Genomic DNA, 17810 nt, shown 5'->3' with positions numbered 1-17810 from the left:
AGCATCATGTCTTCTAATGCAAATAATAAGTCAGAAATACTGCTAAAATGGAGGAAGTAAAACAGTAAATACACAAGGACAATAATTCATACCCCGTAGATATTTCCTTTTCGCTTAATTCATGAAGAGTTCTGATATGACTTTTAATTTGCTAAGTATTTCAAATATGAGCATTTGGTCAATGAAAGGAAGCTTCACAAAATTATTGAAGTACAAAAGTTTCAGTTAGATTTGTTTACATTTTTATTCAAGGTAATTGATTTTAAAAAAATGCATAAGTTCCATGCTTGGAATGGACAACCATGGATACCACTTCAAATTGAACATTCAGTGCATTTTTGTTCAGGATTGAAATTTGATCCAAGTTTTGAGCTCAGTTTTGATTTATGACTTTGACTTTCGTGTAGCTTTATTAATTTCAAAGAACTGATAAACGTGCTGAAAAATAGCATCAAGGAAAAATAATCTAATCAATAATGTGTAAATATTGCAATGGAGCAAACAAACATTATTAGAGATGTAATTGATATCTATGTATTATCACCAAAAAGTATTTGGTTTCATATGGTGCACATTCAGGATGCTTATTATTCTAGTCTTACAAGATCTGTTAAAATTAAGCTGTGCAGCTCGGCGAGGCCATCCCTTCACTAGAGGATACCCAGTAACAAACATTTCATTACCAAAAATTGACCTTTGATTTCTTGAAGCACTACAAGATTCTGAGAATCATATAAATGCAGGCTAAATGATAATTCAGCAATATTTAGCTCACAATTATATACTTATCTTCTCACAGTTTATTATTTTTCAAAATAACATTAATAATTGCAAAAAAATAGAAACAAATTACTGAGGATGCTGGAATCTGAAACTAAAAAATGCTGGAAAATCTCAGCAGGTCTGGCAGCATTTGTAAGGAGAGAAAAGAGCTGACATTTCAAGTCTAACTGACCCTTTGTCAAAGCTTTGACAAAGGGTCAGTTAGACTTGAAACATCAGCTCTTTTCTCTCCTTACAGATGCTGCCAGACCTGCTGAGATTAATAATTGCAAATCTGATTTGAGTATTTGTTTAATACAACCATGCTATGGCAATGCTGCTACTTGATAACTTTCATCAAAAATTGATCAGACTTTAAATTGTAAAGAAACAAATTAAAGAAATTCCATTAACAGACAGAGATAATTTTGCACTGTTAATGCCTCAGAACAACTTGAAGCACTGAAAGTGAATTTTCATTTTAGGGATTTTTAATGTAATTGTAATTGTAATGTAATTGAAAACTGAATCACGTCTAATCCAACAGAATTCCAGTGATCCAGATGGTCTTTCCTGATCCTCTATTTGGACAAACATGTACACTTTACATGGAGTAGAATCACAAAATTCTTACTCGTTTGATACATTGCACCAATTTAATCTTAAATTGCAATATGCAATCATTGAAGTACAGGAAATGTTTATTACCAATATCTGACAAAAGACATAATGCGTATTGCTACCTTTTAATTACCCAACAAAATAACAAATCCTAATTGTGTTGCATTACCGTATCCCCCACTGCAGACTAAACCAAATTGTTGGAACTGACAAGAATATTCAATCAAGAATGCTTAGAAAAGTTTAGTTCGAGACACCATCAGTTGAGGGTTATTTATTGAATTTGACTATGATTGTAATTACTGTTTACTATATTGGTTATGAATATACTTGACATGGTTATACCTTCAACCTATTTTGCATATATTATATATTGTTTAAAAATTCCATTGGGGGTCTTATGATAGGCAGCATTGATTTATTAGGTCCACCATTATTCACTGGCACCGAGGGCATGTTATGTATGAAATTCGGGGCGCTACCCCTTTAAAAGCACTGATCAGATTACTCCAGGGATAGAGCTTGGGTCCAATTGAGACCCGTGTGTGGAGGTGTGAGCATTGTTAACAAAGTGTTCCTGTTCAGATTTACCATTTCTCTACCTGGTTCCAAAGGAAGTCGCAAAATATAAACTGACAACAAGAATGGGGTCCGGCCCACAAACATGAAAACATTTTTTTTGACCGACAGAGACATCATCCAGACTTCAGAAATGGCGCAAAGAGGTAATGTCGAGGAAAGTGATCGTGAAGTGACTCATGCTGTGGTTGATGCCAGGAAAGAAGGTTTTCACTAGGGAAGAGGGTCAAGAGTGAGGGGACTTGGGCCAACGGCTAAAGCAAAGATTATGCACGCGGGACTTACCAAATTCCTCACATTGAGCAGTCACAAAGGGATTCTGAATGTGGGAGATGCCAGGAAGAAACACAGTATGCTAACACAGTCGATGAAGGAGTGGCTTATGTGGAATTGCTCAGTGAGGGGACTCGGGCTGTAAATGTCTTCTAGACCAGAATGACAGGAAAAATTCCCACCTGCAGGAAAACAAAGTGGTGGGCCTATCTGGGATGATGGGACCATTTGATGAACAGTCAGAAAATTGGACTTTATACATAGAATGCTTTAATTTGTTCTTAAAGGCGAACAAAGTGGCTGATGACATTTTTTTTTAAAGTACCATCAGGAGCAAGACCTTGGCAATTCGAAGTAGTCTTGTACAACCAGAGAACCTCATGGATCAGATATTCAAAGTGCATGCAAAGTGTTAGGAAATTATTTCGCACCCAAACTGCTAATGACCGTGGAAGGTTTCTGCTTTTACAAACAGGTACTGAACACAGAACAGTCTATCACCAAATTCATGATCATCTTTAAGAGGTTAGTGGAACACTTCGAATTTGGAGGATTCTTCCAAGATCTCTTGCAGGACCATTGCAGTGCAGGAAATCATTCTGCGCATCGAGTCCAAGTGATTCTCTGAAGAGTCTACCCATCCCTGAACATGATGGGTCAATTTAGCACAGCCAATGCATCTAACCTGCACATCTTTGGATGTGGGAGAGAACTCATATAGACACAGAGAGAATGTGCAAACTCCATACAGATAATCACCCAACACTGGAATCGAACCCAGGCCCTTCTGTGAGGCAACAGTGCTAACTGTGTGAACTTGCCAGTTTGTGACCTGTAACATGAAGCCATCTAACGGAATCTACTAACAAGGAGACGCCTAAATTTCAAGGCAGTTATCGAAATTGCTATCTCAATAAGTTGGCAGCTAGCAAAGTAAATCAGTTGACTAAGAAGGCCTGGGTGCATCAAATAGTGGAAACTCCGCTAAATGCAGTACCAACCATTGAATATTGTTGGTATGATGGTGGCTACAAGGACTCAACATGTTGGAATCAAGAAGCTCAGTGGTACAGATGTAACAGAGTGGGTTATATTGACCAAAATTGCCTGGTGAAATCCAAACAAGAGAAGGGAAGTCACAAAGAAACAACATCGAGGCTAAGACATGCCACCAGCCAAGGAGTAGACAGGGAGTCAGAGAGATCTGCAGAAGTAGATGGCCCACACTCAGCATAGTTTCAATCAAACACATTGTCAGTATGGGGTGAAACTGATCTTTTTCTGTGTTTTTCCCAAAGTAGAGGGGAAGACAATAAAAATGCAAGTTGGTATAGACGCATTAGTGACCCTGATGCTTGAATCAGTCTATACGGAGAAGCTTAGGACACTACTATTAAAGTCTGCCAGCCTATACTATAGACATACATGGAACAGGTGGTGCCACTGAAGAGTTATGTACTAATGAACAAACAGGTAAGGGACTAGCAGAATTGTCACTTTACATCAGAAAAGCTAAATACCATGCATTAGCCAGACACTCCTGATTACAAAAATTATGGTTGAACTGGGGCATAGGTAATAGGCTAGTGGACTCAAACATTAGTTTGCAAGAAATCCAAGAAAGGAGTCTCAGCTGCTGCTGCTGATAGTCACACACAGTAGATTTTTCCACTACAAATGATTGCCTTTTGGCATTACATCATGAAGACCCCTAGACCAGAGAATGTGTCTCAACTTAGATGGTTCTTTGGACTTATGGCAAGTTATTGTTTGATCTGGCAACTGTGCCAAAATCCCCGCATCAGTTGCTGGGAAAGATGGATCCATGAAAATGGATTCAGATGTGTGAGGTGACAAGTCTTAAAAAAGGTCAGAAGTGTTTGTACATTTTGACCTGAAGTTTCCACCACAGTTAGCATGTCACATTTCGTCTTATGGAGTTGGCATGCACTGTTGCCATCTTACTGAATAGAGAAGAAAGGCCCATTGCTTTCACATTGGGCTCACTTTTGAAGTCAGAGGAGAATTATGCTCAAGTTGAAAAATTAGGATTCAGCATCGTTTCGGAGTTTACAAGTTCACCAATTGCCTTTGCAGCAGGCACTTTGTGCTACAACCAACCAAAGGCCTCTAACCTCCATTTTTGGCCCGTATACAAGAATACCATCAATGCGAGACGGGCACTGGCTCTGTCAGCTGACTCACATGAGATCAAATACCAACAACGGAGAATCATGGCATTACTGGAGAATAAAGATGTTCCCGGCTGGAACCTCAAAATTACGCGCTTTTCTCAGGGTGATAACATGCCAGTGTCAGCGAATTGGGGCAGAATGTTACTAGAGCTGAGCAGTGGACTTTGTTTTGCAAGGGAGGACCTATCATGGAAACTGCCTAGAATTACACCCTTACCAGGAAGTGGGAGTTGTCCATATTGGATGGGTGTTTAAATTGGGGACTGAGAGTAATTTCTCCCCTGTTGAGAGGAAAAGTGCTGGAACAAGTGCATCAAGGGTACCCCAGCGTGATGTAAATGAAGGAGACAGCCAGGAACTATTTTTGGTGGTCGAATGTGAACTCCCAGATTGAGGAGAAAACGATGAGTGCTTGTGTCTTTGGTAGTAGGGACTCAAGGAGAGTTATTTGGGCTGCAGAAGGATCAGCAAACCTGTGAAAGAGTTCAGAGGCAGTAGAGTCCAGTAATGTAAAAGACCAGCTGCAGTGTTGAGAGACTTTACATCTTTTAACAGAGTAAGTTCCTCCAGCCCTCACCTCTCACAGTCTCTCCATGGTCCATCTATGCCACCTCATGCCTCTCCACCAAGCCTCTGTGGCTCTTTACAGCTTCCATGCCAAGCTACATTCTCTAGATATAAGCACTGTAGCTAACATGTACACATATCATCATGCATATATAAAAAAAAGGAAAAAGAAAACAAGGATCAGTGCTAGGTTCACTGCTTTTTGACATTCATGTAAATGATTGGGATGTGAACGTAGGAGGTATGGTTATTAAGTTTGCAAATGACACTAAACTTGGCGGTGCAGTGGACAGTGAAGAAGATTAGCTCAGAGTACAAAAGGATCTTGATCAGATGGGTCAATGGGCCAAGGAGTGGCAGATGGAGTTTAATTTAGATAAATGTGAGGTGCTGCATTTTGGAAAGACAGATCGGGGCAGGACTTATACACTTAATAGTAAGGTCCTAAGGAATGTTGCTAAACAAACAAACCTTGGGGTGCAGGTGTATATTTCCTTGAAAATGGAGTAGCAGGTAAATAGGATAGTGAAGAAGGCATTTGTATGCTTGTCTTTATTCATCAGTGCATTGATTACAGAGGAACCTCAATTATCAGGCATTCGATTACCCAAATAACAGATTATCCAACAAGTTCATAATGTCCCGATGTTCGACTAAACTATGTTATCTGGCATTTGATTACTAGGAATTTGATTAACTGAGTGAAATATTCCCTGCCGGTGTCCTTCAGATAATCAAGGTTCCTCTGTATAGGAGTTGGGAGGTCATGTTGTGGCTGTACAGGACAATAGTTAGGCCACTTTTGGAATAGAGGAAGGATGTTGCAAAATTTAAAAGGGTTCAGAAAAGATTTAGAATTATGTTGCTCGGGTTGGAGGGTTTGAACTGTCGGGAGAAGTTGAATAGGCAAGGGCTATTTTTCCTTGAGTGGCAGCGGCTGAGTGGTGAGGGTCATGGATAGGGTAAATAGACAAGGTCTTTTCCCCAGAGTGGGGAGTCCAAAACTAGAGTGCATATGTTTAAGATGAGAGTGGAAAGATTTAAAAGGGACATTTTCATGCAGAGGATTGTGCATGCATGGAATGAGCAACCAGAAGAAATGGTAGGTGCTGGTACATTTCTGACATTTAAAAGACACCTGGATGGGTATATGAATAGGAAGGCTTTGACGGACATAGGCCAAATGCATGCAAAAGGATCTAGATTTATTTAGGATATCTTGGCGGAATGAATGAGTTGAGCTGTGCACCTCCATGACTCTTTTCACACCTAATCCTCTTTCCCACAAAGCCCAAAATGCCCTCGATGCCAAACAATGCCCCATACATCCCAAATGCCCCATATACCCTCCATGGTAAGCCATGGCACTTCCATACCCATTTACCCATTGCAGAGATTCCGGATTAGTGGTGCTGGAAGAGCATAGCAGTTCAGGCAGCATCCAAAGTGCAGCAAAATCGACGTTTTGGGCAAAAGCCCTTCATCAGGAATGATTCCTGATGAAGGGCTTTTGCCTGAAACGTCGATTTCGCTGCACTTTGGATGCTGCCTGAACTGCTGTGCTCTTTCAGCACCACTAATCCAGAATCTGGTTTCCAACATCTGCAGTCATTGTTTTTACCTTGTTTTAACCCGTTGCTAATAAGATCTGTTAGAAAAGTTTAACAAAGGTGATTCGTTCTGTAGTGATTGTAACAAGGTCAGCCAGGTGGACCTCATAGAATACAAGTTCCCCAATTAGAGCTGTTGATCTGGTCCAAAGAAGGAGTCCTGACTGACACATAAAAACAGGAGTGTCAGACATCCTGATCCTGAGAGCTGGATCAGTGTCAAGGACTTTCAGTGCGTAAATAAAGGGTGATTTGGTGACAGGACGTTGACCTCTGTGGAGTTATTTCACATTCATAAATTAACATTTCATTAAAAGATTACTTTCGCTACAAGTCAGTAAAAATGTCAATCAATAGCAGAAACTTCAAGCACTGAAATATTTGATCTTGTGATAAATAAATATTGTTTGAAATGGACAAAACATAGGAGAATGCCAGAGCTTCAATCAAACAATATTTTCCCTCGGATTCAGCTGTTTCAATACTCAAATAGGTGTCTAGCCCCTTGGCCAAGAATCATTATGTACTCTATTCTTTGTAGTTTTGTCCGTGCCTGAGCCGGAAGCTACAGATCCAGGGTTTACGTCAGAACTTGTTGAGCATTGAATGAGGCAAGGAAGGCTGATAAATCCTTCTGTTATGCCTATGAGAGGTAGTAGAAGCAGAAGAGTGTCATAGTCAAATAGTCTTGATGTAGAGTGTTGATGTACAGTGGCATCCTTCAAACTACAGGCTAATTACCAGTTCTAGGAAACTCTAGCTAAGGAAACAGATGTAAGCACATGCTTTGTCATATGCCATGTGGAATTTTGAGGGGCTATGTGGTGGTGGTGGTGGTGGTGTGGGTGCTAGGGGAACAAGCACAGATTATCACCAACTTTCAAAAGAGTCTAACATCCAGAGATAAAAATCTCACAACACCAGGTTATAGTCTAACAGGTTTAATTGGAAGCACTAGCTTTCGGAGTGCTGCTCCTTCATCAAGTGGTTGTGGAGTACACAATTGTAAAATACAGCATTTATAGCAAAAATGTGAGTGTCTGTGTGTGAGAGAGAGAGAGTGTGCGTGTGTATGTATGAGAGAGAGAGTGTAAAGGGGTCTATGTCTGTGAGAGAGTGCATGTGGGAGTGTGTGTGTGTGTCTGTGTACAGGTATGTGTGTGTGTGTATATAGGAGTGCGCGCGTGTGTGTGTGTGTAGTGCAATGGTGGTCAACTGTAGAGTGACATGAACCCAAGGTCCAGGTTGAGGCCTTCCCTATGGGTACTGAACTTAGCTGTTAGCCTCTGTTCTGCCACTTTTTGCTGCTGCCTGTCCTGAAGTCCACCTTGGAAGATGGCCACCCGAAGATCCGAGTCAAATATCCTGGACCACTGAAGTGTTCTCCAACTGGGAGGGAATGCTCCTGTCTGTTGGAGGCTGATAGCTAAGTTTGGTACCCATTGGGAGATTCTCAACCGGGACCTTGAGTTCATGTCACACTGCAGGTGACCACCATTGCACTACACACACACACACACACACACACACACACACACACACACACACACACACACACACACACACACACACACACACACACACACACTCCCACATGCACCCTCTCATAGACATAGACCCCTGAAGAAGGGCTGATGCCCAAAATGTCGATTCTCCTGCTCCTTAGATACTGCCTGACTTGCTGTGCTTTTCGAGGAAGCCATTTTCAGCTCTGATCTCCAGCATCACTGTCTCCTAGAAGAACTCATTTTTTTAGGTCAGAATCAGTCTAAACGTTATGGCACAGACAACAGGGGGCTAACACCTTCAAAATATTATCTGAGCTGACACCAATTGTTACAGTTAACCTGAGAATGTAACTTTTAAAAAAGGTTTTGTGATTTACATATGTAAGAAGTGAAACTACCATGGCCATTCTAATAGATGAGAGACTTAACAAACGATCAAGGTATTTTTCAGTGTATAATTTCAGTTACATCACACAGTAAACTTTTGCTATAACTGTGTCTTACAATTGTGTATTCCACAACCACCTGATGAAGGAACAGCGCTCCAAAAGCTAGCGCTTCCAATTAAACCTGTTGGAGTATAACCTGGTGTTGTGTGACTTTTAACTTTGTACACCCCAGTGCAATACCAGCATCTCCAAAACATAACATCCAGAGACACCTCCAAAGTAAATAAAATGACTCTTTTTGAAGCTGGCATCATTTAAAAAAAAAATTGGGGGGCTCTTGGATGTGCCTATCGCTGAAATGGAGTTGGTGAAGTCAGGTCAGGTCAGGAACACGGTATGACCCAAACAGCCTGTATTTTTAAATGACCTGCTTAAAATTGGGAAACACAGGAACAAGATTGGGAATCATGGAATCAAGTTTCGGCTTCCATTTTCACTACCCCACAGAATCTACACAACTTTGTGCAGATCCGGCCCATGATGACACTTGAGACAAATGATCTCCAGATGGTTCAAGATGGTGGCCCAACATCATTACTCTTTGCGAGCTCTCAATACTTATTCTTCCATATCTTAGAATTGAGTTTAAAAAGAGCAGAACAATTGTAAGTTTGTTAAAATTACTAATCATATTTTGATAAATCTATTTACAGGTCTGAAGATTTTACTTTTGACCAAGCCTAATTTCCATGCCTGCAAGCCAAGAGTGAACAGAAACCTACCGACTTCCCTCAGGCCCAAACATCCTGACGTCAAGGAAACCCAGAACCAAGGCCCAGCCAATGCAGGAATGAAACCCGACCCCACAGAAGGCCTGACCAGCCTCAAGAACAACCCCTGACCTTGATGGGACTGGACAATGTGAAGGCCCGATGGAACTGACTCCAAGACCTGAGTATCTGTGGCTGCGATTGGTGCTAAGGACACAATTACCTCTTGGTGCAGCAGACTTCCATCGCTGACATTCAGGATCAACCTGAAATAGGCAACTTATCAGGAAAAGTGGGAGAAATGTTGGCCTGCAGGTGGGACTAATACAATATCATTTCAAGTCCCTTCTCTCCAGCATTGTCCTGGCAAATGTCCAAGCCACTGAAAACAAACTACATGACTTTAAAACTAACTTACCTTCCAGATGGAACTGAGAGGCTGCTGTATGCTCTGTTTTACACAGATATGGCTTACTTCTGCTGCATCTATTTGTGCCTTACAAACAAAAGGTTTCTCTTTACATTGCATGGACCATATGGCATCCTCAGGCAAGCCAAGGGGAAGTGAGGTCTGCCTTCTAATCAATACTTCCTGGTGCTCAGACATGACATTCATGGTAAGGTACTGCATGCCTGACCAAGAATATCTACCAGTGAAATGCTGTCCCTACTACATGCCGAGTGAGCTCATATCCACTATCCTGACAGTGGTAGACATAGCACCCCATGCAGAAGTGAAGAATGCTCTTGATGAAATAATCACTGCTAGAAATTGACATGAGATGGAATATCCCGATGCCACATTTATCATAGCTGGTGACTTCAACCAGGCCAACCTCAAGAGTGTGCTACCAAATACCATCAATACGCAACCATCAATACGCAACCATCAAAGATGCCTATCACTCCATACCTCATTTTGGAAAATCAGGTCACAATGCTGTACTCCACCTTCCGACTTACAAGCAGAATCCAAAACTCGAGGACTCACTACTAAAAGTAGTACAGTGCTGATCTGAGGCAGCGGAAGACTTTCTGTGGGACTGCTTGGAATTAGAGAACTGGTCCATATTCAAGACCTCATTGGCCAACCTAAATGAGTATGCCGTTACCGTTGGAGACAACATAAACTGCAGATGCTGGAATCCAAAGTAGACAAGCAGGAGTCTGGAAGAACACAGCAAGCCAGGCAGCTTCAGGTGATGGAGAAGTCAATGTTTCAGGTATAACCCTTCTTCAGGACTTGGAGTGGGGTGGAGGAGAGCTGCAGGTAAAGTGGGGATAGCGATTTTTGTGGAGAGTGGGGTGGAGTGGTGAGGTTGCGATAGATGAACACAAGTAGAGGGTACGACTTGGTTGGTCAATGGGTGGATTGAATCTGTTGATAGCTGGAAGCAAGGGTAGGGAGGTGAAATTGAAGGGAGGGAGAGGGGCTGAAAAGGGAATTGGGTATGGGAAGGGAGATTATTTGAAATTGAAGAACTCAATGTTGAGTCCTCTGGGCTGTAGGTTGCCCAGGCAGAAGATGAGGTGCTGTTCCTCCAATTTGTGGTCTGATTCACTGAGACAATGGAGGAGGCTGAAGATGTTGGAGGGGGAAGGGGAATTGAAATGGGAGCTAATTGAGGGCTCAAGCTGGCTCCTGCGGGCTCAGTTGAGATGCTTGGTGAAGCATGTCTGCGGTTTATGTTTGGTCTCCCTGATGTAGAGAAGACCACATCAGGAGCACCGGGTACAGTAAACTAGGTTGGAGGAGAGGCAGTTGAACCTCTGTCTCAACTGGAAGGATGAGATGAGAAGAATGGTGTGCCGACAGGTTTTGCACCTTTTATAGTTGCAGGGGAATGTACTGAGGGTTCGGGCGGGGTTGGTGGAAAGAGTGGCGCCAAACAAGGAGTGACAAGGGAGCGGTCCTTGTCGAAGGCAGAGAGGGGTGGGGAGGGGAAGATGTTCTTAGTGGGGGGATCAGGGCTGGCCCAACTGCTTCAGGATGATACGTGGGATGCGGTGACTGGTGAGGTGGAAGGTGAGGACAAGGGGTCCCTGTCTTTATTAAGCATCCCAAATATCCCCCTACTTTGAACAATGTGCTTTTCCTCCTCTGTCTTCCATATGGTTCTCTACCACACCTCCTCCATTCCCTACTCCACGCTCTAAATCACTCCCCCCTCCAAATGTAATAAAGACAGGGTCCCCCTTGTCGTCATCTTCCAGCCCACCAGTTTCTGCATCCAATGGATCATCTTAAACACTTGCACCAAATCCAACTAGATCCCATAACCAAGAACCCCCACCCCTCTCGGCCTTCTGAAATGACCACGTACAATTTCACTATCGTACAGACTTCATTAGCAAATGTGTAGAAGACTGCATACAAAGACATTAATGTGAATGTTCCTCAACTGGAAACCATGGATGAACTGGCAGATCCATTGCCTATTTTTAGCCAAGAGTGAGGCATTCAAGTCAGATAACCCTGACTTTTACAGAAAATCCAGATGCAAGCTCTGTAAGGCCATTAGAGACGCCATTAGGGATTAGTGGACTGATCTAGAGACCCAAATTAACCAAAAGGACACCCACCGTTTGTGGTAAAGCTCATATGACATAACAGTCTACAAAATGGCACATAACAGATTAGTGGACATAAATACAACTTCCTGATGCACTCAATGCACTGTTTCACTGACATTCTGTTTGAAACGAACGTACAATGTCACCAGCCCTATAGCCTTGGATACACCTGTTCTGTCAGTTACTATTGCAGATGTCACCTCATCCTTTTTGAGAGCAAAATCATGAAAGTGACTGACTTAGATGAGTCTCTGACTGTGCACTCAGATCCTGTGTGGACCAGCTAGCAGGGTATTCATTGATATCTTTAACCTCTCCCTACTATGATCTTAAGTCCCTCCCTGCTTTAAGATGACTGCTATCATCCTGGTACCAAGAAAACTCATGCAGCATGCCTCAATGACTATTGCGCAGTGGCTCTGACCTCCATGAATATACGTGCTTAGAGAGGTTAGTAATGGCTCACATAAACTCCTGCCTCTCAGCCTGCCTTGATCCTTTGTAAATCGCCAACCATTGCAACAGGTCCATGATAGATGCAACTTCTCTGGCCCTACCTTCAGCCCTGGTACAACTGGATAACAAGGGTACCTATTTATTGACTGCAGCTCTGCCTGCAACATCATAATTCCAACCAAACTAATCTCCAAGCCCTGACACTTAGGTCTCTGCTCCACCCTCTGCCATTTAGATTGTCCAGGAATGATGAAGGGCTCCGGCCCAAAGCGTCAATTTTTTTGCTCCTCGGATGCTGCGTGGCCTGCTGTGCTTTTCCAGCCGCACACTCTTGACAACAACTCCTCCGTGATAATCCTCAATACCGGCTTCCCCCCAAAGGCTACATACACAGCCCCTTACTATACTCCCTACCATCTACAAGTTTGCTGATTACCACATAGGCTGTATCTCAAACAATGATGAGAGAGAATATAAGAAAGAGATAGAGTGCTTAGTAGCATAATGTAAAAATAACAGTTTATTTCTCAACATCATCAAAATAAAGAGCTGATCACTGAGTTCAGGAAACAAGGTGGCAGGCACGCTCCCATCTACATCAATAATGCTGAGGTGGCGATGGTCAAGAGCATCGAGTTCGTAGCAGTGATTTTTTTTATTAATTAACGGGATGAGGGCATCACTGGCGAGGCAGCATTTATTGCCCTACCCTAATTGCCCAGAGGATAGTTGGGCCGCTTCCTTCCCTGAAGGACATTAGTGATCCAGATGGGTTTTTCCAACAATCGACAATGGATTCATGGTCATCATTAGACTCTTAGTTCCAGATTTTTACTGAATTCAAATTCCACTGTCTGCCATGGCGGGATTCAAACCCGGGTTGCCAGAACATTATCTGGGTCTCTGGATTAACAGTCCAGTGACAATACCATGAGGCCATTGCCTCCCCCGATCACCAAAATCTGTCCTGGTCAATCCGCATTGATGCTCTGTTCAAAAAAGTACAACAATGCCTCTACTTCCTCAGGAGAATAAGGAAATTTGATGTGTCCATAAAGACTCTTACTAATTTTTATAGATGCACAATAGAAAGCATTCTGTTATCTTTCCTCTGTCCTATTACTCTAATACACTTTGTATGATATGAGCTGCCTGTATTGTACAAAAAAACAAAAATTTTACTGAACCGAAATACATGTGACAACAATAAATCAAAGCAAAAATATCAAAGAGTAACAACATACAAAAACTTTTTAATCTAACTTTGATACCTTAGTGCGTCAAGGTGACATATTTCAAACATACAAGTATCCTTACTGTCTCAACATGTTCAGATAACTGAAGTTTTTCTGTGTGGTGGCAATTATACCCTTTTTGGGAATGTTTGACTGTGTTAACCACATTACATACACCAATAACTCAAATACTGCTCTACAATAAACAAGCAATCAGTAAAAACAATGCACAGAATTATATATTAAGCACAATATGTTTTTATACTGCACTGTGTACAAATGTTCCTGGTGAAAAAGCTGCTTGAATTGACACTTGTATAAAATAAATTATTAATGTTACCAGCCATTATCCCAAATTTCCATGATGTCAAAAGGGGAATTAAATATGTATCAACTGCAATTGAGTCTTTACAATATTAAGAAAATGTTCCCCAATAAGTGACTGTTTGATTCCTCTTCTGTTTCTGCTTTGAAAAGCGAAACTATCAAATTTTATAATGTTATTTTAAGTATTCAAAGATGTACTAATCAGGAGTTAAGGTGTCTAAAGATTAGATTTGTTTCCTACTTGAACTGATCAACTCTCCACCCTTTACTATTTTATATGCCCAATTTATTTGATAAACCTAAAAGTTATAAGCTAGAATTGCTTAAAAGTTAAGTTTTGGGAAGGCACTAATTACAGATTTATTTATCTAAGTAGATAGACAATGTGAGGTAAAGAACATATCAAAGACATGCACATACTCTCACTACAATCAGAATGAAGCCTGCTAACCACAAAGAGTCTCAAACGTCCCATGGTTTTCACAACTTGACAAAGCTGGCTCGAAAACTGCTTCTCTTTTGCACTGACATCAGCTACTGTACCATTAACTTCTCTCTGTTGATCTTCACAGGTAACTTCTGGGAAGTTACAAACAAATCAAAAGGAAACACAGCAAGTAATTGGATTCTTAAGCCGACATGATGAGAGATCAGTTAAATTAAGAATTATGAAAAAGCAGTATGGATTATCTGGTCATTGCCACATTGTTCTTTGTGGGAGTTTGACATATGCATACTAGCTGCTATGTTTCCTATATTACAGCAGTGACTTCAAAGAAATATTTAATTGGCTATAAAACACTAAAAATTCAGTGGCCAGGAATATTAAAGCATAAGTGCAAGTATAACACATTTGTGAACACATATATCCAAGAAGATATGAAAAAAAATTGTCTCAATTTAAATTAAATATGGCATTGCAAAGGTACAGGTCTCAGTAAATCAATCACTCCATTCAGATCCAACATAACTTCAAATAAATGTTTTAGAATGGAACAGTTGTCAGTTAACTTTTTACAATACCTACTCTTCTGCTGCAGCCCTGTGTTTAGAATAAGCTGAGCTGAGATAGTGTCAGTGTTTACACTGCAAAACCATTTAATTTATATTCCCTTCTTTTTGATAGATATCCATTTAAAAAAAATAGAATTTGTCTAAATTGCTGTGGGTATGTAATTTTCGCATGCTCTCAGTTCATCATTTGAAATAGAATACAAACCAAAATCAAGACAAAATCTAGTTCCAGATAGATTTGTGGCAAGTGGCAATCTGCTGGCATGTGTTTTAGCCTTTTGTGACATAAAAAATGCCAGGCAATGACCATCTACAACAAGAATGAATCTTAATGTCTCACCTTCAATCATTATCATCACTGAATACCCCACTTTGAATGTCCTTGAGTTGCCATTGACTTAAACCTAAACTGGACTGGTCATATAAATACAGTGGCTATAACTGTAATGAGAAACTCACCTCATGACTCTCCATAGCATATTCAATCCCATCTATATGACATACGTTATGAATGTGATGGAATACTCCCCACTGATCTGGACAGGTGAAAGTACAACAAAATTTGATTTGCACTAAATTCACAACCTAAAGTATTCACTCCCTTCACCACCACCACATACTGGCAGCAGTATATCCCATTTCTAAATTGCTAACTCATGAAGGCTCCTTACAAAGTCCCATAACCACTACCATCTAAAAGATAAGGGCAGCAGATACATGGCAACACCACCAACTGCAAGTTCCCCCCCTAAACCACTCACCATCCTGACCTCAGAATATATGGCTGTTCCTTCAAATGGAATTGTGAGTCTACCTACACCAAATGGACTATAACAGTTCAAGAAGACAGCCCCCAACCATGTTCAATAAGGTAATTAGAGACGGGCAATAAATTCTTGTCCGACTAGTGATGCCACTCCCCATGAAAAATTTAATAAAATCCTCAATATTACAAGCGTGAGGTACGTAAGTGAGGTACTACTTTGGACATGATTCCAGGTTTCTCTTCATGGGATAAGTTTTGTTTTCATTGATGGGTTCCCAGCCTAGAGGTCAACCTGACTGAAAAGTCTACCTTTCGGTGAGAGGGAGTTCAGAGCAGACAGTGAGACTGCATAGATTCAATCCATTAACCGGGTAAGGATGGGTTGAGGAGGTGCGGGGCAGGTGTGCGAGGAGGGTGGGTGAAGGTCGATCCCAGGATGTCCAGTCCTCAATGGGAAAAATACTGAATGGGGTTGTATAATTATGAAGGATGGGTGATTTGGGGAAAAGGAAAGCATTCTTGCTCTACCTGGCCAACCAGCAGTACAGTGAAACATTTGCTTTCTCGCTGACATTTTCCTTGCTTCTCTCAGGTGTCTGGAAATCCAGCCAGTTAAGACTAACCCTGCAAGACAGGCTAAAACAAACACTAACTTCAATAAAGTCTGAAGTTGGCAGGTTTCGGGCTAAGAGTTACAACATTTGAACCTCAGGCCTAACGCCTTTGGGTGCTAAAATTCAGTCTCCTGATTCAAGAATATATTCATTGAACTGGGTGCTCACTCATCGATTCATTCCTTGAGAGCACTGAGTGGCCCTGCATCCTAAATGCCAAGGGCCCAAGTTAATTATATTTCGAACTGCTTCTTTCTTTTACAAAAGTAAACCAATCTAGTGCTGCCTCAACATGAAGTGGCCAAACAGTACTAAGCTTTCAGTACAGGACATACAGAGTTGCACTTGTGTCTAGGTTGCAAAGGCTAGACCTAAATTCTACAGTGAGTACCTCAAGGGCAGTGATTCTAGACGTCACTCAGGCCCAATAGTACACCGCAGAAGAAGAAAGAAAGGACAAAGAACAATACAGTACAGGAATAGCCCTTCAGCCCTTCAAGCCTGCGCTGACACATTTGCCCTTTCATACTAAAACTGTCTTCACTTATAGGATTCATATCCCTCTATTCCCTTCCTGTTCATGTATATGTCCAGGTGTTTCTTGAATGCTGCTATTATATCTGCTTCCATTACATCTTCTGGAAATATGTTTCAGGCACTCACCACCCTTTGTGTGAAAAACTTGCCTTGCATATCTGTTTTTAAAATTCCCCCCGGCACTTTGAACCTTTGTCTCTTGTAATTGACCCCTCCAGCCTGGAAAAAAGCCTCATATTTTTCACTCCATCCATGTCATTCACAATCTTATAAACTTCGATTAGTTTGCCCCTCAACCTCCTGTGTTCCAGTGAAAACAAACTCAAGCTATTCAACCTTTCTTCATAACTAAAGTCTCCCATACTAGGCAACATCATGGTAAACAAGTTTGTTGACTTGCTCACTGAGCTCTTAAGTTTGTTTTCAAACATTTCATCACCATTCGAGGTAACATAATTAGTGCAGGTCACTGGAGGTGCACTGACGATGGTACCTAAATTGGTGATGAAACGTCTGTGAACAAACTTACCAGGTCAGCAAGCAAAAAACAACCTTGTGGGCGGCACAGTGGTTAGCACTGCTGCCTCACAGCGCCAGAGACCTGGGTTCAATTCCCGCCTCAGGTGACTCTCTGCGTAGAGTTTGCACATTCTGCCAGTGTCTGATTGGGTTTCCTCCCACAGTCCAAAAACGTGCAGGTTAGGTGAATTGGCCATGCAAAATTGCCCATAGTATTAGGTGTAGGGGAATGGGTATGGGTGGGTTGCGGGTCGGTGTGGACTTTTTCCACACTGCTAATCTAATCTAAAAAAACCTCATCCACAACCTGAACTACAAATCTTCTTGAATAGTCTGAAACCTGGTAAACCTTTTCTCTGGCCTCTCCAAAGCATCCACATCCTTCTGTTAGTTTGGTGACCAGAGCTAGAACCGTATGCAATATTCCAACACTGGCCTAACGGAAGTTCTTTAAAGCTGCAGCATAACTTTTTTCTCCTTGTACTCGATGCCCT

General features: G+C 41.5%; 1 protein-coding gene across 1 annotated transcript in view; it reads right to left on the bottom strand.

The window, feature by feature from the left end:
• rims2a (regulating synaptic membrane exocytosis 2a) overlaps window positions 1-17810 on the bottom strand; it is an 839749-nt gene that overhangs the window by 284371 nt on the left and 537568 nt on the right. The window contains exon 25 of the mRNA XM_060824314.1: window positions 17657-17670. Coding sequence (XP_060680297.1) covers window positions 17657-17670 — 14 coding nt within the window. The remainder of the gene's footprint in view (window positions 1-17656; window positions 17671-17810) is intronic.

This window comes from Hemiscyllium ocellatum, chromosome 4, assembly GCF_020745735.1.
Source record: "Hemiscyllium ocellatum isolate sHemOce1 chromosome 4, sHemOce1.pat.X.cur, whole genome shotgun sequence".
Taxonomy (NCBI): Eukaryota; Metazoa; Chordata; class Chondrichthyes; order Orectolobiformes; family Hemiscylliidae; genus Hemiscyllium; species Hemiscyllium ocellatum.
This window is presented reverse-complemented; position numbering and strand designations above follow the sequence as displayed.